Raw genomic sequence first — 25,137 nt, forward strand, 5'->3', positions numbered from 1 at the left:
CTCAAACAATTTTCTCATTCCAAATCTTTACTGAAAGAGATAGCAGTTAAATGCTTAGAAAAACAGGAACTGCTCTATTAGGCAGGTAGAGAAATGTATGTATCAATACAGATATGGAATGTAAATTTCAACTCATATAGATCACGACATACGAAGAAGATTTTTATGCAATACAGACTTACAAAACAATAACAGTTCTTTTCACAAATATTTTCACAGAATTCTGCACAGCATTCTTGTAGAAAAGTAGATTTGTGCAACACCAAAATAACTTATTGTTCCTTAGTATAAATTATTTTTCATTTCCTAAAAGAAAGAGGTAATTCAATATGACTGGGCAGGATCTGAGTGGATTTGGTGATAGCAAAATATAAAAGATATTGTTGCTATAGGCAGAAAAGGAATATGGCATGTGCTAAGTATTGCAGGGCTTAGTCCTAGGGAGAAAAAATAAAGTTGCCTGCAAGCCTGGTGCTTCTGCTGTTGTATTGAGGCTGCACATCAGCAAACAGCCGCCTTTTCAGTGCTTTCACAGACAGCCAGCAGAAGTGTGCTTGGGTACTTGCACCGATTAAAAAAATACCTGCCTCTGTGGGTTTCTAATTTGAGTTTCAAGTCTGCAAATAGCCTTTCAGATTTTGAGGAACAATCCACATTTTGGTGTGCTTTTGAAGGAGACGCCAGTTAGAAACTAGAAGGATTCACACTTGATGTAACACAAACTCCATTCCTGATTTCTCTCTCCTAACAGCACAAAACATACAACTAAAAAAATAACTAGTTGTCTAGGCCTAGAAACATGCTTGAATAGTAACATTGATGGAAATGATTTGCAAAGTTTAAAATTACATTAACCATAATTTAAATATTACGATTGATTCCCAGAAACTTCAGTGCTGATGTAGTACAATCATTTGGAAAAGAATGAGAAAGTGTAGTATAGATAGCACAGATTAAAATTCCCCCCAAATCATAATTCATTTCCATTATGTTAAAATCATATATTCCTCAAGGCAATAGATAAAGCTTCAGATGGAAAATCGGTTTCTTCATAATATAGCTAGAATGTGAGGTTTAACCATCTTTACTTTAGGTTTCTTTTACATACAGGGATCAAAATAGACTTCTTGTTATGACTAAAAATATAGATTTTTGACTACAGAACCCAGCAGCCATTTTTTAGCTTCTTTGCCCTTCCCCCGAAAAAGTCAAGCAGGGTCTACAAAAATAGCAATTAACTTTAAAAAATAGGTTGCTTCTTCCAGTAAATTTAAGTTACATTCAGATGTAATATAGCTATTTATAAGGAACAATGTTGTGGCAAGACACCAAGGGAAGCGTGCTGTGTTCAGTTGCCTTCTGACAACAGCTGCCCACATCAGTGCTAATCTTGGTCTCTTGAAGATCAGTATCTGGTTTGATACTCATGGTGCCAACGATTGAAATCATTGTAGAAAACCACTATGCTCCCAGATGCCATGCCAGTCATTATACACCTAAGGAAAGCACAATACCATATTCGTTAGTGAACCACCTCACATTCAGATATGTGAGTCAACACACTGAAGAGTTACATCAATACAGGCACGAGAACCTGAGGCAAGAATCAGCGTCCACCAAAGACAGCTGGAGCTGGAATTGCTCCACGTATCAGAAAAGTCGGGCCTCAGGGGCTCATCTTGGGCTTGCAAGGACTCCAGCAAGCTGGATTCAACTAAACCTGCCATCTGCACCAGCTCTGACAGAAGGTTTGTGGATCACAAAACATGCAAAACACCATGCAACAGTTTGTATGGTCAGCCTGAAGCTACAGTTAAACAACAGAATTATTTACCAGCATCACTGTCCTGCAAGGCCTCTTCAGATTTCCTGGGCTTATATTTTGGCTTGGTTGGGTTTTGGGGGGTATGGGAGTGGGGTGAAGCCCTGGTGCAGCAGCCAAGCAAAGGAAGGCTGGGAGAACCACTCAGTTCAGTTTCGCCTTCCCCATTTGAGCACATGATCTACCTGAAGGAATTGGACGTGGGCACAGGACTTCAGCTGGAAATGTTTGGGTTTGAAAGCAATCTAAGAGCTTTGATTGTTTTGAAGCTTCCTGAAAGTAAATCACTGTATTTTCCCACTGAGGAACTCTTTCTTTCTAAATCCTGATAGTTGGCCTACTACTAGAGATAATTTAGATCTGTTTGAAAAGCCATGACCCTGACACAGCACACAATTACAAGAGTTTCTGTATCGTCCTTTCTACTGTCTCATCTTAAAGTTTTGTAAAAGTCAAAAGTATCAGGACATATAAAATTCTGGCATTTTAGGGGAAAAGACTCAGAATAAAAAAAAATATTCAGAGTAAAAAGCTGCTATTTCAATACAAAGACTAAGTATGAAATCATCGAAACATTGCATTTTGATAGCGTCACACTATTTCATTTCAATAGCACCATTTTGAGTGCTTTTGTATTACATTAAGACTTTTTTACACAGTCACTCAAACGCCTACATTCATGCATGCCAAATAAAGTATTCTGAGTAATTACTGAGTAGTTACTCACCTGAGTAATTACTCAGTGAAATACTATGAGTAAGTCTCTTGTGAGTTCCTGAGTCTTCAAACCCAAAGCAAATAGATTCCTAACTTGAGCACATGGATGAATTCATAATGTCCATACTAAATTTCAATTTATTGATATGTGACAGTTATGTGGACATGCCATTGATTACAGTTTAAAGATTCTCTAAATGGAAAATTTTATACATTTCAGGGGTCTAAAATTCAACAGCTGTAACTCCAGCTTTTGAAATACTTTCAACAGCAGGGGCTTTTTAATGGAAAACTGTTTCTTCCAAAATGCCTATAATCTCGAATAATGCTTAACACGAAGTTGAATGTTTGATTAAAGTCCACAGATTTTCCTGACTTGTGTGGGGTGTTGTTTTGGTTTGGTTTGGGTTTTAAGTTAATTTTATGTAAGTTTTAGAAGCGTAGACTAAGTGAAAATATTAAAACATTCAGTATGGATTTCAGTAAGAATTTGTTTCAGTTAAGAGTCTCAGCAACATGCTTTACTGCACAAAGTAGACACTCCTAAGGGATTTAAGGAGCCAAATCTGCTTGAAAAGCACACAGGAACTCCACTAAACAAACATACCAAACCAAACAAAATTCTAGCCTGCAAGCTAAAAGTGTACAAATGAAATGCTAAACATCCATCTTATAAACAAAAAATACTTTTGTGATAAAAACACGGAAGGACGGAAGTACAGCTGCATTGGAAAGTTTAATGTAAAAATGCAGTAAAAATATTAACTGGTAGTCTTCAGTAGAAGGAATCTCCAATCTCTCATGCTTTATGTGGATAAAATAACTTTTCTAAAAATGAAAATTAATATTTGCTTTAGCAAAATATGGATGCGTGGAAGGAATCTTTTTGTGCAACTATCCTAACTGTTCTATTTTTAACATAAAAGTCTGGAATTAGGACTGTGATTTGTATTCTAAGTGAAAGAAGAAACATGAAAAGCAGATATGTAACCTTCCACCTCCATGTGACCCACACTGTATATTGGCACAGGCCATTAACTGAACCTATCTTGAAAGTCTGCCCAACTTAAGATGTCTTGAATCTCTTTTCATTCCCCTAAGAGCTGAAATCCAGAAAAAGACGATCTGGCCTAAATCTCACATGTTAGAAAGAAATTTATGCAAGCACAGAATTCTCGATATAATCACCAGGATCTCATCCATAGAAAATCAAAATCAGAAAAAAAACCAAAAATACAATTTAATTGTAAGTACGTAATCTCTGAAATTCTTGTGAAGACCAGACTTTGCTCTAACCTTTGGTCATATGACAGGGCCATGGATCGGATTCCAGCATCACACCCCGGGTAAGCAAAAAGCCGCTTGAGGTCCCACATCTGCCATACCATGACAACTCCATTGTCTCCACCTGTAAGCAGATACTGTCCATCTCGACTCAGCTGAATTGCCTAAGGGGAAATCACATGGATATTTGTCAGATAAATAGGTGTTGCTCTTATTTCGCCTCTTTTACTTTCATAAGAATTTTCATATTGACAGCTGAATGTCTAGGGAGACTTGGTATCAGTACAAGCTTGGGGAAGGAACATTTATTGTTATGTTATTCTACACAGCAACAGAATTGACGTTATTATGCACAAGTCTCTTTAATACATTAGATGTCACTAGTTAAGTTTTATGTCACCTGTGATTTATTCCATATTCCGAAGATCTAATATGAGGTCAGCTAAATAATTTTACTCTTCTAATTAACTAGATTTACAAGATCCAGCAGCACTGGCATTAAAATAGAGTACCTGGCATTCCCCTAAGTATCTTTAATATACTCCTTTTCTCTCTGTCAAAGAGCCAAATGATGGAGGGAACTGAAATGTTATAGAAATTACTAGAATTAATTTAGACCAGAATTTTTAGATTCCTGTTCTGTATTAATAAGATAACGATCCACCTCTCTTAATAGGGACTGCATCTCCTTTCACCATCTATCCTGAAACCTCCTGTCACAAGTTCAATGGTTTATACTCTGATTTTGCATGGATCATGGGAACTAATGGCAAGTCTACATTTGAAATCTTTATTTGGGATCCACGTCACAGGGAAAGATTGGATATCATTGGTTTTCACCGTGAAGACTTCTTGAAACAGGAGCCTTCAATCTATTTTGACATTTCTTGTGTGCTATTGGAAAGAACAATGATACATACTGAGTATATGGAAAAAATGCAACTTTCCTCAGTTGCCTGATGTCTGTACCAGATGATACTATCAGATATTAGGATGACCGGAAGCATGAGAAATATTTCTTAAAGAGAGATTTTGCCAGGTTAAATAAGTCAAAATACTGTTTAAGAAAATTGAACTTTAAATTTTATTAAAATAAGAGATACCCTATGGGGTCAGACAGATCATGATCCATGTTGTATCACTATCAGTGGCAGCAAGAGATGCTGTGAGGTGGCCACTCTACAGTCCCTTTCCCTTGTTCTCCTCAGCACCCACAATCACTGGATCAGGAATATCAGGACGTACATCTCTCTCCATTCTCTTTAGTATTCATTTATGGACGTGCTGCCCAAGAATTTTCTTAATCTCTTTTTGGAGCCTACTTATGCTTTCCGTGGAGAAAAAAGATAATTAAAAAAAAAAAATTTAAAAAGGCAGATGTTCATTACAAAACAAAATTGTTTTATCTGGTTTGAAGTGATCCTACTAGTTTCAATGAGTACCCCCATAAGTCTCATATTCTGCAGTATCCTGAATCACAGTTCTGCATTCACCTCATCCGTTGCCTTCATCACTCTGTAACGCCTTCAGCATCTCCCCCCTCAGAAAACATGAATAGTACTGGTTCCCAACACCTTGCTCCCAACAGCAGTCCCTGGAAGACCCCATTGCTGACTTTCTCACAGCAATGCCAAGATCTTAGAAATCTTTTCAGTAACGGTCTTAGCGATTACTACTACAGTAACCTGGTAGAGTATAAAACTTCTTCTGGAAGGAAGACCCTGTCCTGCTGCTGTGCAGAAAATAAACTTCAGCAGTAGACGATACCAGATCCTCATTTTATAGCCTCATTCTCCAGCTATCTGGGAAAACAGAAGGGTTCATACGGTTTTCCAAAAAACCCAAACCAAAAAGCTGAATGAATTCTGTCATGTGGAATGACATCAGCACAAGCTAGCAGTGAGATCAAGACCATTAAATCTACAGTCTGGACCATTATTAATAACTCCTGTAGGCCCAAACCTTTTCCTGTATTCTCTCCTCCTGTTTCCAGATGCCTCTTCTCAGTTCTTTTTCTGACTTTTGCTCCCCAGCTTGACTTGTGCTCTTCCCTTCTCTGCTCTGTACTTCTATTTTTGTACGCAATACTCGGCACAGCAGCAGCCTATCATCCTCTTCATTTGAGCACACAGAACCATGACAAAAAACTTTGCTATTTGTTTGCTGGATGATTTTCTGTTATCAAAAGGAAAATAAGGAACTATGAAGCACTATTACCTAGTATTAAACTCCTGATCCTACCTAATCCTTTGCTCCATTGCTCCTACTTCCAATTCCAATTTTTCCTTCACTCCTTTCTGCCTTGTCTTGTCTTATCCCAGTCTCTGACAAGTTCCTACATTCCCATCTCTACTTCTCTGTTCATGTTGCTCTTGCAAACGTCTCTTTAATTCTGTCCTCAATTCTGCTCTTCTTTCTCCTTGTCTTCCCCATCACCCTTTTCCCTTCCTCATCCAGGATCACCTCATCTCATTTCTTGCCATGGCATTTCTGTGCACCTCGCTGTAGGGGATGATTGGTTGCAGGGAAAAACTCCACATCCCTGGGCTGCAGACGTTCAACATAGAATGACGATGCTAAACCATATTTACTGAATGCATTTACCCTGAGATTTGTGATTCAGCTAAATTTGGGCAGCTTTTCAACAAAATACATGTCCTTCATGCCAGGACTAATTCATGATAAACTTTAGTTTCCTGACTGAAGGCAGGCAGCCACAAAGCTTTTCAATAGAACAATGTAAGAATGGAGGACATTCAGAGCAATGTTCTACACACGTTCTACAAATAGATTGATCCACTGTTAACTAAAAACCCTGTCACTGGAAGGCAAGGAAATTGCCTCAAGATGATAGTCCACAAGCAAAATTCCAGCTCAGAGTTAAATTTAGGAAACAGTAGAAAGAACTGAAGACCAGATCTTGCAAACATTTCTCTCTGTGCTGAAGTCTGCAAGTATTTTGACATTTGCAATCCCTGCTTCTACATTTTTTTCATTATGCAAAACTTGTAACATACTGTGATTTTAAATTCCCCAGGAAAAGGAAGTTGTTGGTGTTATAATATACAGAATTGATACACTGAATGCACCACAAAAATGGGAGAAACTGAAACACAAAAATGTTACATTCATGCAACATTAAAGTGTTTATACAGGCTGCTGACAAGCCTAGAAACCAAAATATACAGTCTATGTAAGATACTGCTTCGTGAACAGCAATAATTGAAGTCAGACATACTGCACATCTGTATTTTTTGTATTGCTATCCTCTATCACTTTGATGCCAAATATAGCCTTTAAGAATTATATGAAGTGCAACATGTACATTAAAATAGAGTTTCTATAGGTGACTTTTACATTATCAATTTTGAGTGTTTACTGCAACAACTCCCAAGCAATCAGAATGAATCACATTGCTAAAATTTTATTTCACACAATAACTTTAAAATTAATGTATCTGAAATACAAGCATATACTGTGAACAAAATATTATAACACTGAAAAAAATAGATGATAAACCTATTCCAGCTGTGTTTTGAATTATGATGACAACAAGTACATGTAAATTTAGAAACAAGATAGCTGAATATATGGGTTTTTTTCCAACGATATCTAACTATGGCAAATTGAATACTAACCACGTTAGAGTTGACTATCCTGAGCTGAAGATTCTCCCGCAAAAAAACAAATGCTGCAATCATAAATTGTTTCTGTGATTGTTTCTACCAGCCTACAAAAATATGCTGAGCGCCTCTCACAGCACAACCCCAAGGAGCTTGAAAACTCATTTAGATTCTGTCTTAGAAGAGTATAGTAACTCTATAAGATAGAGATAGAAAACAAACTGAGATAAGACTATGAAAATTATCTAGAACTTGCATGCACTGAGAGGATGATCACAGGATCTAACATACCACACACAATTATTAAAAAGATTATTCGTTAGAAGCAAAAATCAATATGGGGTGTTTTTTTCTCTTTAGCAATGGCAGTCTCCTAAGGGTATTTTCAAATTGCAATGAAGACCGTGACAAATAATTATTTGCTACACTTATAAAATTCAGCTGATGAAAATCCATTAACCTTATGGTCACGGTTCACTTGAATTTTATACTTGAGGCTCTCACTGAAGAAATGCTATATTAAAAGGCAAATTAAAGCCATTAATCTTTAACTCTTCCACTGCCTGCGAAATGCAGGGGGGGTTGTGATCTTTTGATTGAATAAAGTATAGGCTTTGAACCCTTACTAATACCTATGCAATTTTACTAAGTCATTGGCTTGTCATGAAGACAAGATGTTGATTTATTTATTTTTACTGTTTATTAATAAATTTCTCAGCCACTTTCCTATATATATATGAATGAAGGAATGAATGGAAGAAAAAGGTCACCCTGTCAACATTTCAGTTTCAGGACATGCCCTTCAAGATTTAACAAATGAAAGGATGCTTTTACTCCCAAGTACTCCAAGTGGTATAGAAGATGACATGAATCAATTTTACTGTTCTGCTTTTCCCCAGCGTAGTTTATCTACGATTCTGCTTGGTATGAAACTGAAACAACTCTGCAACTAATCTTTCTCACAACGTGAGCTTCAGACTCCCAAATAATCCCCAAAGCACATGATTTCAGCAGTGTTCTAAAAGCTACATTTCTGACTTGTATTTCCTTGAAAAGTCTCAGAACTTTGCACAAATCCCTTTTAACATCTCAGATTTTTGAAAGGCAGTGCTTTGTAAAAAGGCAGAGCTGACACTGTGACAGCCCTGGCTTACAGCAGCAGGAGTCTTGTGGGCACTTCCACATTTCAAAACAGACTCAGGAAAGGAAAATAAATTGGTTCCTCTGGGTGAAACAGCACACAGTCTTTGTTTAGGGTAAAATAACTTTCCTTCTCAGAACAAGCAGACTATTTAGAGTTAAGTTATTCATTAAGATATCTAAACATTACAAGGTAGATGTACTGCGATATGCTTAAGCTCCGCTGAGCAATACAGTATTTAAAACAACAACAGGTGGAAGGCATTGATTAGACTTTGAATTTCCCCAGAGCGTCTGAAATTTTTCTAGCAGTTTTCTAGCACAGGAATACAAGAAGGAAAATCAGAATGGTGTTCCAAACATCACTACTGAAAATGGCTAGTTTCATCAATAACATTCTGAAATACAGGTCCCTAATGACAGAGGAAAATATAAACTAGAATTTTACATTACGGATTCAACACTTATAACCATAGGAAAATAGAAACTAGAATTTTACATTAGAGATTCAACACTTACAACCCTTTCCCTCCCTTTTCTATCCTCCTTGAGCAAAAACCAAAGAAAAGCGTTTGTCAGCACAGCCCATGGGCAGGTACTATTCATTTTAAAGGCCTATACTTTAATCATGCAGTTGCCACTTGCCATCTAACATGATATAGTGCAGAAGCACTGGGAAAGACGGTGTAGATTGTTTAAGCATAAAGCCCAACTGGGACCACTGGGAGAGAAGGAAAACAAAACAAAACAAAATAAAAACCAAACCTCTGTACATATGTAATTCTGGCCCACAGAGAGCGGAACTTCTATTGCCTCTAGCAATGTCCCTAAAGCTGGGGGTACTGACTGAAACACTACAGAAATTGTTTTAGCCGGCAAGGGATTTCTAGATATTTTACAGATTTGCTGGCCTAGCTGACAACATAATCACAACTGAAAGCGACAGATTATCAACATTATTATTGTAAAAAGAGAAAACACTGTGATATGTACTTGTTTTATGGAAAGAACTGGGATGAAGAGTAGCCAGAAAATCTCAAAAGCATTTGTACAAGCACAGCCAAAGGTACAGTTTTGGAGAACTGAAGAAAGATTAAAAATTGAAGCAATAATCTACACTAATTTGGAAAAACGTCTTAAGACAGAAATATACACATTCCTACTTCTTTTCCTCAGCCTCAGATCCACACTTGTGGCTGCCAGAGTATCCAAAGATCAAATGCCCTCTCCCTCCCTTGAAACAGCACTCTTACTATGGAAGAGAGACCTACACAGAGAGTTGGTTTTGCATATTCCACCATCAACATATCTGACCTTTTGAAAACATAGGGATGCTGGATTAACTGAATACAGTACACAACAGAGTTTTGCAGGTTTTAAGTGGAATATACTGAACTACATTGGAGACTTCCATGGTAATGGAGCATTCACTGTCCAATGCAAGTTCTAAAATTGAAATAACAAAGACTAAAATTCTTTCAAATATATTGACACATTCTTAAGAATTAATATGAATCAAGTCAAGAGAAGAACAGGTGCAAATTTTAAAATGCTCATAATTTTGCACAACACCTGAAAGAATTTAAATAAATAAATAAATAAAATAAAATAAATAAATAAAATACTTGGGCATTCTTCTTCCTTCCTTCCTTCCTTGCTTCCTTCCTTCCTCCCTTCCTTTCTGTTTCTTTCTTTCTTCCTTTCTTTCTTTTCTTTCTTTCTTCCTTTCTTCCTTCCTTTCTTTCCTTTCCTCCCCCCCTTTCCCTTCCCTTCCCTTCCCTTCCCTTCCCTTCCCTTCCCTTCCCTTCCCTTCCCTTCCCTTCCCTTCCCTGCCTTTCTCATTCAAGGAAAAAGTGGGAATATTTTTAGTTCAACAAAAGTATTCTTTTGACATTTCTGCATCACTGCAGCATAGCTGGCAGGTTCTGTTCTGCTTCATAGGGACTATTTCATAGTAACTGTCAAAAGACTTGCAGTTTGTATTATCAAATAATTGCCATAAAACCGTAAGCTTAAAATGCCTCCTGCATAGTTTTGGACTTGTTCCATGTCTCTTGCAGCTAAAGATGTAGAACCTACTTGCCTGCTCAGTAAATGCCAAAGAGACTTTTAAGGGCTAAAGAGTTGAAATATGCCTATAAAATTCCTGAACCTCGGCACAACACATGCTATCTCAAGCTAAGATGAAGGAATGCAGACAGAGTTGCCAAAAAAGACAAAGCCAACATCCAAAACAGCATGTCCAACAACTTCCTGCCTTCATTTTAAAAAGTAAAGTAGCCCAACTTCTCCTGGTCAGCAATTAGTAATACTTGTATTCTTCAGTCCAAGCAAATGCCTATAGGGCATTCTTTACTATATGAACAGAGTTATTCTAAAATTAAAACCAGGACTATTAGGAGTACCTCGTTCCCCTAACTACATTTTTTCCAGAACGCTGCTATTATGGTCTAGTACCATATATTTCTATGGCCTGGCTATAGAAAGAAGCTCCACAAAACTCCCACATTGATAACCTTTCCTGATATTGGAACTGACAGTCCTTAGCACACATTTGAGTACACTCACCTTTATCTTGTCATCTGTTTCCATAGTGGCTTGAAGTCTCCCATTCACACTGAATACACAGAAGACGCCATTTTCATAATATATGACACAGTGGCCTTCTCTTGAAGCTTGAATAAGTTTTGGTCTCAGGCAGTTTGCAGGACCTTCTAATGTTTCAGGACCTTCTAATGTCCTCAGTAGATCTCCATTCATAGAATGTATGAGACATGGTCCTTCTAATGAGGCAGAATAAAATCACTAGTTACTGATTTACATGGTCATTTAAAGAAATCATATATCAAATAATAAGTAATTACTTTTCCTTAGGTAATCACTATTACAATACATTATCATGATTATTATTATACCATGTTTAAGTGGAAAGCCTATGACTTTAAGTCATAGGGTGTCAGAGAGTAAAATGAACAGCTTACCCCTTAAAAGCTTTGCATTAAGGTATTTTAGAGCAAAACTAGTTAGAGACCTAACAGATATTCTTTTGTGAATTTCCTTTTAAAACTGGTACTAGTTAATTTTGAGAGCACGAAAATAAATGTACTGAATCCTAAAATCACATTTTCAAAATATGAAGACACAGAGGTAAGTATAATGAATTTACACATGTAGGTGTTCTAAAAGTGTATATTTAGAGAGCAGTGCTCAGTGGCTTAATGTCCGAGTGAAGATCAGTGACAAGTGGTGTTCCTCAGGGGTCCATACTGGGACCAGTACTGTTTGATGCAGTAATACTCAGTAAATTTGAGATGACACCGATCTGAGTGGTGCAGTTCTTGTAAATGTCTGAATAAAAAAGAGGCTTCAAATTCTGTAGCAACTAAAACAAGGTTTGAAATAAAACCACCATAAAGTTAATAAATTCTGCCACCTGAGAGTATATTCTTTTTTGCATCAGCATTATAGCTTCATGAACAGAAAGAAATGACAATAGCTACCTTACCTTTTGAACCACTTATTACCAGGCCAAGTTCAGCACAAATGGTAGCACAGGTGATCTCATAGTCATGTCCTGTCAAAATAGCTCGAGGAGTTGCAAAATCACCTTCAATGAAAAAATAATAAAAGCAATCCTTGGTTACAATCTATTTCTAAAATCACTGCTTTCAATCACTGAAGTGTCTTCAGTTTCCTTGTTCTTTGAGTTCATGTTCCCTACAAATCACTTCTGTGCTACTGTTTGTGTATGGTTGTTCTGTACTCCTATCTACATAGTACAGCAGCAGTCTCCTATAGGAATTCAGCCTGCATATTTACTAATGCACATTAGTATAAAAGTCAGACGAGTAGTAAAAACAAATAGAAATTGGAAAGCACAGACTTGCATTTTCCCCTCTCTCCATCTCCCCTCTATTTTTTTGGTGGAGGAAGAGATCGAAGTCAATTGCTGCCTGTAAACACAGAAGTGTCACTATGACAAGTACCAAGAGGAGACGGCTACGGTGCCCAAAGATGAAGTAAAATATCCATTGACTGATTTTGTTTTATTCTAGTAACAGTGTTGAAACCTCAGGCTGATGTCTGGTTCCTTGTAAGATGTGCAACTTGAAATGTAATCAGAGTGAATTTCAGATGAGTTTGCAAAATTGAAACACCCAAACCCACCATTAATTACTGCTGTTCCTTTTAGACATTTCCCTGCAACAAGAACAAATAAAAATTTTTCTGAGATTCTCTTTGTAATCAAACATACATGGATACCATAAAGAAAAAGAAATTGTACCACTGGCACATATAAAGAAAAAAAATTCTCTGGGTCAAGACACAGAAAGAGTAAGCAAATGCTATAAGCTCTTTAAATAGTTTTATAACTTCACTCACAGGTCATTCTCTGGATCACCCTCTTCAAGAGTGCTAGCATTTCATGGAAATCATGTACTTTTTGTATTACCATATAATTAGTTAATTCATAGCATTTTATGAAGCATTTAAACTCTAAAGAATGTATCTTGGGCAATTTTATCATGTAGTTTGAAAAAGGATTTGATGAGGTTTTGGGCAGCAAGGAATAATTTCACTTCACAATAAATGATGATATGTAAGATATGTAATATTGATAATTGTAATAATGATGATACATAAGATATGTAATATTACAAGGCAGCAAAGCAGTGTCATATCAAATTTTCCTCACTTCAAAAACAGGAGATGGTTTTGCAAAGAGACAGAGTAATAACAAGGCAAACTGACTCTTTTTTTTTTTACTAAGGTAGTATCATCCAAATTATATTTGGGGTTGTAACTTTTCAAAATATAAAAACAGCATAATGTCATTAGTTTGTCCATGTAGAGCCTCAACAGTACTAGCAACACTGGTACTGGATCTTCTTAGAAATTATGGGAATATATTAAAGCAGGTAGGTACCCAGATGCTGCATGTGTACAGTGAGAGACTTCTGTGGAACGGAAGTGTAGATCTGGGCTTGCATAAAGAAGAGCTAGCTTACCCTCAGTATTTTACATTTTTACTCAGACCATATGCAACACATCCCAGAATGTCCATGTAGCTGCCACATTCAAATGGCTTTTTAGAAAATGTTGGTTATCATCTATGAGAAAGTATCAAAGCAAGGATTTTGACCTTTCAAAATTTCATTTATTCTGTTACTGTTATAATCTATAATTTATATCCAAAATACAAAATTCTGAAAACTAAATAAATCTGTTTCTTCTTAGATATATACACTACATATATGTGCATATAGACCCACAAATATGGATATATGTTATCAGTATATTAAATTTGAAAATGCTTTGGAACATGTTAAGGTACCTCTTAACAGAACAACTTGCTGAATTGTCCCTAATCTCTTACTAAATAATAATTAAAAGCGATTGCTTTTGGTTTGTATAATATTTGGCACACCACACTCAAACCCAGGAAGTACAGCAGACAGTTCAGAAGCAAAGGAAAAACTCCCAACAAATTAGAAGCGTTAAGGGTAGACTTAATGACGGCTAGGTACTTGTCAGGTGACTGATCCTATGAATGCTCACAAACCTTGTAGAGAAAGTTTGCTCTGTTGAACCTTCCTCACCTAAACACGGGCAGGCACCTTAGAAGATTCAAAAACGAACACTATGTAGACAAGCCACAAATTTGCAGCTTCAGGGGAAAATATAATGGTAACTGTAACGGTCTTATCATCCAGTAACAATTTAATTTTGTTGATCCGATACTTTCTTCCTGTTGTCACTACACCATAAAACAGGAGGAAGCTTTGTGCGTTTAAAGCTCTTGTTAGATTGTTTTCTTTTAAATGAGCTGCCTACATTAGCAAGAGTCTAGAATTCTGGTTTTATTACTTTATTTTACTTTATTTTGCTTTCCAAAATTGCATTTAACAAATACTTGCATAGATCAACAAAGAATTAATCTAATTATGTACTCCACATGTTAATGAAACTTTTGAAATCGGAGAAGTTTTAAATGCACAACGTTGTAGTGGAGATAATGAATAAAAAGATGTTGGAGTTAGAAGGACTTATTAGCAGCAATGTCCCAACAAATTTTTAGGAGGTGCAGATAAACAAAATCCTTATAGTAAACTTATCGCTTACACCAACTACATTACTGTAGGCTTTACCTATGTTAGGCTGCCAGTAACTACATACATAAAATGCAGGAGATTCTTAAAACAAGAAAAACAAGAAGTAGAAACTAAGTGTATATATTTATCATAGTCAACAGAAAAGTAAAATTACATAAGTAATGCTCGCAGTCTTTTTAGAATTCGGACTTCAAACATAGTAGAGCATACATCTACAGGTGGCAGGATCAGTGTTTCATAAATTATATGGGCTGTTTACCAAATTACATTTGTTCTAAAGAAACGTTTTAATGCAAAACAAAAATCACCCCACAACAAAACATCCCCCCCCACCCAACAAGCAAGCAAACCCAAATGAACAAACAAAAAAACCCAACAAAACACAGAAGAAATCTGAATGGTATCTTTAAAGAAATTAGGACTTGAATAAATACTGTAAAAGAGGAGTCCCGTGAAAAGTCAGGCTGACTCCTTTGATAAGAATGTCAAGTATTTAGGGGTTTCCAAGCCTCTGATTTTCCAAATAATGGGGTCAACTTAAAAGCTGGTCGTAGAGCAGAACAGATTTCTTTAAAAGCTTTTAAACTGTTATTGCTTCAGAAGATTGTCATGGTTTTCAATAATGCAAAGAGAAAATTTTATTTTGTTGCTGGTTTAAGGGGCACCACTTCAGGCTTTTCTAAATTGTTTTAGGGGAACCGGCTTGCAGACCTTTTGAAAAGCTGGGGAAGTGACTTCAAAGGGAAGAGAGTCTTTGTCCGCTAAGCAGGTTTACGACCACTGATGCAAACCCTAACTAAGGACTGAAAAGAATACCCAGTGCATCTTTATGGAGATCCTTAAGGAAGATGAACAAGTCAAATGAGATTAAAGATAGCTCAAATCCTAGCACTAATAACCAAGACACAACAGTTTTACGGATGTGCTTTTCTCAGGACAGTGTATAATAATATCCTTAGTCTATACCATTGCTGGATTGCTACTTGACATTGAATGCTCTAAGAATCTTAATGCCACATTCACATTGCAATAAATATCATCGATGATTTAATTAAGTCACAGGAGTGATGCGTAAAGTTATTTCCCAGTGATGGATAGAATACTTCACCTTTACAGTAACCATTCAAATTAGTTCAAAAGAACTCTCCTACATTCCAATAAATAATTTCTGCAAAGTTGTTTTCGCATAGAAAATAGCATAAAATACCACTCTTCCTTAAGTGACTGAAGTACTTTTTAAATCATAGTATTTAAGCTTCAGAAGATAAAAGAGCACATGATATCCTGTCAGCTTATGGTGATATATCAGTGAAAAAATGTCAGGCGTTTGGAAACTATGTTTAAAAAGGAACAGTGGGATTATAGCAAATCAAAACTTCTAATGTAATGACATCCAGAAGAAGATACGCTTTACTGGCTCACAAGAAATTGTTTTGTATTGCTGGGTCTTTCTCCACTATTTTTTTGCAGCTTTGGTGATGTTACAAAACAAAACAGGATCATGGCATTTTAAATCCATCAGTAAATTCCTAAAAAGGCCGCTTTCCATATTTTCGACACTAAGCTGTAAGAGCTGAGCCAAACATAGGAACTTTTAGGAAGAAAAATATCTTCCTAAAAAGAAATCAAACTAGAGATCAACTGAAAAACTCACAGTAAAATACAAGATACTCTGCTTACTATTCCTGAGTGAGATAATATTATGCAACGCATTAAAAGATAAAACATCTAAGTACGCCCCTTTTTATGTTTTATGCTGAGAAGCCAGTTAATTATGATAAGTCAGAGACAGCCAAACAGTCATTTCTAAATTATTATTCTATGATTGCAGAGGCTGTAGGGCACTTCGAAATGGCAAATTAATTATGTGATTTTATGTCAATATAAAATCTGGTTTAAATGAAGCATCAGTTAATCTAACTATCCTTTGACATACTTCTTGCAAAAATAAGTTATTTGAATACTGTCATCAACCAAACCAAATTATATATGTAAGAAAAGTCTTCTAAAAATCATTTTACAAATTTCACAATTTTTGAAGTTGCTTCATATGAGAAAAATTAAGGAAAACAATAAAAGGCTTGAAATCAATTTGAGCAGTACAAATGTACTTACAGAATATATGACATTTGAACAAAAGTGCTTTCAGCAAAGTGTAAGTAAATCGAGAAAACTCATTTGCTGCTAGGCTTCTATGTTGATTATATAGCAAGTTTCAGAGTTTAGTTACATCAAAGTGATGACTGTTAAATATTATATAAAGTCTGTATATTAACATTATTTAGAGATTGCACTAAGTGAACATTTAAATAACAGTCTGTTGATTAAAAACTCATTTCACTGGCACAAAAAGGCTAGTTCTTTGATGGATGTGAAATCTTACTAAAGCGATACCACACAACAGTACTGAAGTATTCCTAAAACTTCAGTTTGAATAATTTTTCCTTTGTAAATATGTATTTTTATTTAACAATGTAATCTTTTAATATTATATCAGAACTTCATTGTTGTCCGGTTCTTCACATGACACTTCATCAACATTTCCTCTAATTCCTTCAAACTACTTTCTATCTTTTCAAACTTTTTTACAACAAAAAGTACAACTTTACGCCTAGATGCAAGTTTTCGTTTTGCAAAAAACACTTCAACTGCACATTTTGTGAAAGAGGAGCACTATCTTTGAACAATATCATTCTATCTTGAAGCAAAAGCTAAAAGCATAAACAGAGAAGATGCTATAGTGCCGTTCTATTTGTTCAGTAAAGAAAAAAATGTTATATTTATCTTGTAGAATTCATTTCATTGAATATAACACAGAAAAGGCTTACTGCATGCCTTCCCGCAGTCACACAATGCGATAAGTGACTAACATTTATCCAATGCCAATGTCAAGGGAATATGTTCACTATGTTTCCAAAACAAACGCAGTAAAGAAAGAGATTTAACAGGCCTTCATGAACTGGATACTGCAATTCAGATTTCAAAAGTCAATAATCCCCAGCCTCTCAATTCCTACACCATGTGCAATGGGAAGCTTTCTGGAACGAGTTCACTCTTACTGGGGATTCATCTGCTGGAAGTCCTGGAAGTCATTCAGTAGGACTCCTCCCACCGAACACAGACCTTTTTGAAGCCCCTGGAAAGTATCTGCAGGTGAATATTTGGGGTCAGTGTACACTAATATTTTAATATTTGCACCATCCTGACTTCATAAACTGCTACTTAAATGTAAGCTTTGAAGTTTTAAATCACCGTCATTTTTGTTTGAGAATGTTCTAAAACAGCTTTGTGAAGGGGCTTTTTTTGTTTATGCTAAAAATAATATATTTTCTTCATATTTCTCTCTTGTGGTTTACAGTTAAGATTATCCCATTACCTAATGAGTCCAAGAATAAAAACAACAAACCTCAACAGAAAAGGCAAAAACCCATCAAGCAATTATTTTAGTCAGAAATAGCACCTACTGCGGAATTGTTGTAAGATAAAAGACACCTTACAAGATGTTGAAACTGCCTGCTAGTTGAAACTTACATAGTATTTCATACCTTGGGCATAAATTAGGAGATGAGAGGTTTCATATGAGAAATCAGCTCATTTTGCTGGTTTTTTATTTGTTTTTCTATTAAAATGCTATGTTAAATTCATCTATTTTTGTTTAAAGTAATAAAAATGTATTGTTGCAAAATAATACTATCCCATAACAGCATGTATAGAAGTCTGTGCTTTAGCTATTTGATGGGTTTTGTAAAGATAATTTCAAATCAATGCACTAGTAGTGTACTGCACTAGCTAGATGCTCACCACCTTTTCCTGTCAATGTAACTGGGAATACTGATGGCATACACCAAGTTCAGAGCATACATAAATTAGCTGAATTCTCAAACATAAATACGTTAAACCAGATACTTTTTCAATGAAGCAAGCCATAATTCTAATAACATATAGCATTCCTGCACTCGATATAGTAATGCTTACCTCTGTGATACTAGTGTTAACAGAGATTAGATCCAGAAACCTTTACACTACCTGGTCAGGACTATTGTGTTGACCAAATAATTTTTACAATATTTAAGTTGGTAATTTTATTCTAGACTATAAATTATTACACATTCTGTATTACTCTGTTCTGTCTCACATGGTATAGGCTTTGAACTGAATGGTTATTTTTCCCAGCAACCAAACAAGGTAAATAAATGTGATATATTAGTACACCATCCCACCACTATGCATATGGTGCACATTAAGGTTGTATTCATTTACCATATGAATACAATTCCTTTTACCACATCAACTATTAGTTAAAAGTTGTAAATATAGCATTGTTTTTCCTGGAACTCAAAGGTCTGCATTACATCATGAAGCACCAAAGGGCCTCATCCTTCTGGAGAATTTCATGCATATAGTTCTAGTGACATTTGAAGCTGGATACTGCCAAAAAAGCTGCATCCAAACTCTTTGTCTGTTTCCAGTCTCGACATGCACACTGCCTTCACCTGCATCTGGATTATGCCTCAAAACTTGCTCTGCCATGTTGCTTCTAAGTACTTACTCTGACAAATCCTGAAAGACAATCTCTCTTAGCCAGTTGAAAACGAGCATACGGATGCTACACTTAACACCGTAGGACCTATTTTCAGCCAAAACAAATATTTATAGCACACAAACTTACACGCTCACCAGTGCAAAATCACTATGACCATTTAAATGCTTTCTGAACCATCAGTGAATGTAATTGCAAGTTCTTTTCAATGAAGACCTTGCTCTCATCTCTATCTATGACATGACTTTCTTGGCACTATATAAATAAAAAATTACATTGCTTACACAGTATCATTGCAGATTTCCAGATATATTAATACCAGAATTCATCCACCTGTTATACCTCATATTTATTTCTGTTTAAATATTTGGAGGCTAGAACCATCATTTGTACGTGATTTATAGAGTACTTGGAGGAATGAGGCCTAAATCTCTTTGAGGTATCAATGTGGTACAGTTTAAAAAAGAAAAGACAGTGACCTTTTGTAGCTGTGTTATTTAAAGTTCTGTTCTAAATTCATGCAGATAGTCCCAATACTTGCTGCACTGGCTACAGTGGTGCCCTGTGAAGATACAGGGAACTGCAGGACCAATTACAGCATCCAGGCCTCTATCTATTAAGCTTTCATGAGGCTTTCAAGATTAACATCAAATAATGAAACAAATGTTAGGTAGAAGAATATTTTGTGGTTGCTACCCTTTTCAAAACATGTTACTGATACTTTTCGATGCCTTGTGTGTCTTCTCTATGAAAAAAAATATTGAATTTGACTTACGACACGAAAAGAAAAATTTAATCTCACGCTTGCTAAAGTTCTAGGAAAACAGAAAAAAGTATTCCATTTCTTTTTAGAGTCGCACTTAATAAAACACTTCTGACCTATCTCTATTTCGGTTCATACATTAACCTTAAATTAACATTGTATTTTCTCATTATGATGTTAATAAAAAGGATAAAAATTATACTAAAAATGATTCCCCCCTCCCTCAATATATGAAACAAATATATATTTTAAACATTTCACTAGGCAGGGCTTTGGAGAATCAGTCTCAAGATCAGCTTTCAACTCAATGCCAGCAGATGGTGCTACAGGATTCTTGCTTTCTATACAATATTGTGCTACTCTGTCCAGCCATTTTTGAGAAACAAAGAATATTTGTTATGTCTGCAGTTAAACAGTTTTAAAATAATATTGAATTATTTACTGGCTTTTTTTAAGAAGGACTCACACAAAAATATAATGTATGTAGGAGTGAAAAATAAATGTGCTATTGAACACTAACAGGAGCACATGCAGACTGTTTTTAAACTCTCAGTGCTCTCATGGAGCAGCACCTCTTAACAGACTGACTACAGTGAATAGCATCTATAGACTTAATAGCTACAGCAATTCCAAATGTATTTTAGTATTTGAAGGCTCTACAAATTTTTAGCTGTTATGGTAGGCCACCGTTTGACAGAAATTAACAATAATAGCAGAATTTCCATTACTAACTAACATGATTACTGATTTATGGAGATTCTGATGTCCCTATTACCTAGCATGATAAATGCAAAAGAGAACATTGGCAGATATGATGTTTACAACTACTTTCCAATTATTCTTTTAAGAAAACAAGCTGTTATGGAAACTGCTTCCAAAATTATTTTTTTTAGGAAATAATCATTACAATTCTAAACCAATATTTGTGCTACAAACATTCTTTAGAAATGTGGAACCATAACTTCTCTATTATCATTGGTTTTGAAACTGAAAATAAAAGTCCAGATCATGCAGAAACTTGCAAACCAAGATGTAGGTTAATTCAACATGAGGATAAGGATGAGGGAGGAAGGCAAAGAGGGTTTTTTGCAGACATACGACCTCCTTGAAATCAATGTCACTGTTAAGTGTGCAGAGGCAAGCATGTATGCAAATCTTCACAGAATTCAGGTTTACAGGATTAGTGTGGCTGAGTACAAAGAAATTATTACCTATGACATTACTTTTTAATCAACCAACATAAAGATGCTCATCAGGTCATATTTTCGAACTTTAAATCACCTGCATTATCCACTTAAATAACTAATTATCAACAAATCACTTATAAAAAGTTTAAATTTTCAAACCAAAAAATGTGTGCAGCAGTGGATGAAATAAAGAGGTTTTATCTTTTGGTATGATTACTAATACAATTAAAACAAATAATTTCCCCAGTCTCAAGTCTATGGCTTCAATTTAATAAAAAGTTAATTGATAAAAAGTCTTTTAGATATTCAAATAGTTATTTAGGAATTGCAGCTATTAAACAAAAAAACAGCTTCTTTTAAAAGTAGCTTGGATAATAGCTAGACTGTTCCTTGACAAGACAGGAAACTGATGATTGAATTTTGAATCCTTGGGGAGATGTTATATTTTATAAATTGAAAAGATTATATATATTAAAAATGTGTATTTAAGATATTCTATGTGTTAGCAATGTTAAAAGCATTTAATGAATTCTCTCAATCAAATCTCAGTTAAATCCAGTAATTGTGGGGGGGGTTTTAAGTATGAAATCACGTGCTGACATTCACATATGTGGCCTGGTACACAGCTACCCTCCTAAAAGTATTTAATTTCTCTAACACACTTCAGAAAACCTGAATATAGTACCCTCTAAAAAGTATAAAACTATGCAATGAAAGCACCCCTATAATCCTCATGATGCAATGTGGTACATACAGAGAGTAACATTTTCTAGTTTTATGGGCTAACATAAAAGAGGTAATATAATTTGGTTTATTCACATATGTGTGGAAGATCAATGCAATAATTCAGAAGAGATCACATTAGTATTAGTAGTAGTAACATAGTTATACACACACTGTATTTCATTAGTACTGGATACATTTATCAGTTAAGCCTTAATTTCATTAAGTAAAACAAATTTCTAAATTGGATATATTCGGGGGGCTTGAAAATAGGAAAACTAAAAAATAATTCTAGAAATTTTGAACGCAATAGGACAGTCTCTTCATATTCTATGAATATAGTGCAAGAATAGCAGAAAAGTGCTTTATCTTCACTCTGACTACAGAAATGCCTGCCATTTTATAAGCACAAACGATATTAAGACAAATTCTTCACTGTACACCTCCCCTTCAAAAAGTACACCCTAACAAAATAATTACAGTGACAAAACAAAAACTTTTAAGACATGGACTGACACTCGCTAATCTGATTAGCCTCTACCTGGTAGGTATAGGTAAGGAATCATTAAGAAGGAGGATTGGAGGAAATGGGATTTTTCAATTACAAAGATGTTTGTTGGTAAAGGGATACAAGTATATGCATAGCAAGCAATCTGGTGACAATTTTTAAGATATAAGCAACAGCTAGAGATGGCCTTCTAGATACGATTATAAGCAATATAGCAAAACAGATCAAAGACATGGTGGTAAAAGGAACTCTCATATGAAAGTGGTGAAGACATGAGATTGTTCAATATGCTTCATAACGGAAAAAACATGGGCAACAATATATTTTTTTGAAGTATTTTGGAAAGACGGTTTCAAAAGTTACAGAACATTCTTCTGTAAGATCTCATGGAAGTTTAGTCTACAGTAAAACAAAGGAAAGGGTAATAAGGATACTAGTGAAAACCACTCTGGTGCAGCAGAAGAATACGACAGATAACAAGATACCAGCTGGCACAACTCAAAGTTCTCCAGTGACTACAAACACAGAAAAAAGTCAGGCAGAAAGATCAAAATAGGAGAGATTTTTCTGAACTAGTATAAGAGACAAGGTATGAGCAAGCAGGGACAAAACTAGGATAGCCAAGCATAGATGAGATGCAACTAGCAATGACATCAGGAATAGCATTTGTGCCATGAACACAAAAAATTGTTAAGATGTTCATGAAAAGATGGTCCGTTATTAAGAGCAAGCAATACCAACAGATGATGCCACACATTTGAAAGTATTTCAGTAAAAGTCTTCAATGAAAAGGGCAACTGCAGTTCAGGCAACAAACATCAGTAAAAGCAGCAATGAGACCTGATGTCTCAATTAGACAATACCTAAATGAGGCAAATGTTTGCAACTCAATTGGCCTGATAATACGGATTTGAGGATACTGTGAAAATTAAACTAAATAATCCCAGAGTTATAACTGTTGTTTCAGGGATATTGGGTGAGGTTCTGCAAGACTGAAAAAAAGTCTTGTGTTGTTGAAGAAGCAGGAAAAGGAAAACGGAGAAATTAGAGAGTGGTCTGCTCAATTCCAACAAACAGAAAAACCACTGGCAGAATATGTACATATATATACACCCACACTTCATTCTTAGAAGAAAACAAGAAGATGAGTAACAGCTGATTTGGATTTGTTATTAACAAATCATGTCAGAGCAATATTTTCTTGGAATAGCAAATAACAGGACTTGTGTTCAGGGAGACATCATATATTTTGACTTTAGCAAGGACTCTGGCACATGTTTAGAAGATGCTACTATACATGAAATGAAAAGCCAGTTGGAAAGCTATATTCAGAAAGCTATTCATTGTCAAAATGGTAAATGTATCAATGGGCATTCCTTGGCTGTGCACTGCCTAATATTTTCTTTAATGAATGATTTGATAGAATAAGACTGCAAATTACATTTGTAGAGATGAGTTGCTGCAAGTCTGCTGGAGGACAGGATAAGAATTAAAAATGAGTCTGAACAATTAGAGAATCAGTCTAAAAAGAATACAATTCAGAAAGTTTAAAGACAAGGTTCCACAGGCAAACTACACAGAGGATAAGAAAACAACTGAGTAGACAGTGGCTCTTCAGAAAAGACTGAAAGTCATATTGGCTCATACACTTAAAGGATTAACAGTCACGCTGCTTTGAAACAAACAGATATCCCAAATTATTACTGGAAAAGCTTCAACTGCATTGCTGGGTCTCCCTTGAGGAGACAGCAATTGAAGAGGACAGGAACAAAACAAAATAAACCACAAAAACAAACAACAAAAAAAAGAACTCACACACAGAAAAAAATCAAAGGTCTAGAAAAACGTGACTTGTGGCAAAAGACAAATAATTGGGTTATTAAATCTAGAAGCAAAGAATTGCAGGTCATGATAATCCAAATAACTGGAAGTTGTTGCGTGGAGGAAATAAATAATCTGATCTTTATGCAAAAAATAAATATAAAAGAAATGACAGAATTCATCTGCTGCTGCAAAAAAAAAAAAAGAACTGGATACCAGGCTGAACACTGGGAAAAAAATTGTTAATGATAGGGCTTGTAAGGCACAAAAACATAGTTGTCAAAAGTTTTTAAACAGAAAGTTGGACAAACATTCAGCCGAGAATGGTTTTGGTGTAGTTAAGCCTTCTTTGGGAAAAGACAATAGATCAGGTGACCAAAGCTCCTGCTCACCCTGGTTCCTATGGCTCTGTCATTACAAAGTAAAATGCAATCCCTCAACCTAGGAAACGTCCAAACCCTGAGAGTTGCCACTTGAGCTTCAAAGCCAGCGTGGGATCTGAAAGTGATGGACACCATTTGTGTGCAAATGAGTTCTCTCATCTGCTTTCTCCAGCCATCACACGTAGTTCCTCCCTCTCCCCAAACCCCACTTCTCACCTCCCCTCCACCTCCACTGCATCGGGCTGGGCAAGTGCAAACCCCGGCGTATTTCTGAAAAGTACACCACCCTCTCCCAGTTACCTCTGCCGCCCTCTTCCAGTAACCTCCACCGCCCTACCACCCTATGTGGGAACAACACCACAAGTCCTGAAGCACAATGTCACATCCGCAAGTGGTGCTTTGCTATTAGATGAGAGCCTCTAAATGAGCAAAAGCCAACCTTGGGATAGAGATCACACATGAGCATCAAGAGGTACTAAGGGAAGGGCTACATCCTCTCCCTCCTACCTCTCC

The 25,137-nt window shown here is 35.8% G+C and overlaps 1 protein-coding gene across 4 annotated transcripts in view; it reads right to left on the reverse strand.

Moving 5' to 3' along the window:
* The window catches only part of LRBA (LPS responsive beige-like anchor protein), a 412,983-nt gene continuing 387,846 nt past the window's right edge, over window positions 1-25,137 (reverse strand). For all 4 annotated transcript variants that reach the window (XM_065634945.1, XM_065634947.1, XM_065634944.1 and 1 more), the window contains 4 exons: window positions 12,092-12,193; window positions 11,155-11,369; window positions 3,836-3,987; window positions 1-1,496 (listed from right to left, as the gene is read on the reverse strand). In XM_065634945.1, coding sequence (XP_065491017.1) covers window positions 1,406-1,496; window positions 3,836-3,987; window positions 11,155-11,369; window positions 12,092-12,193 — 560 coding nt within the window. In that variant the 3' untranslated portion in view covers window positions 1-1,405. The remainder of the gene's footprint in view (window positions 1,497-3,835; window positions 3,988-11,154; window positions 11,370-12,091; window positions 12,194-25,137) is intronic.

Source organism: Caloenas nicobarica, chromosome 4, assembly GCF_036013445.1.
Source record: "Caloenas nicobarica isolate bCalNic1 chromosome 4, bCalNic1.hap1, whole genome shotgun sequence".
Classification (NCBI taxonomy): domain Eukaryota; kingdom Metazoa; phylum Chordata; class Aves; order Columbiformes; family Columbidae; genus Caloenas; species Caloenas nicobarica.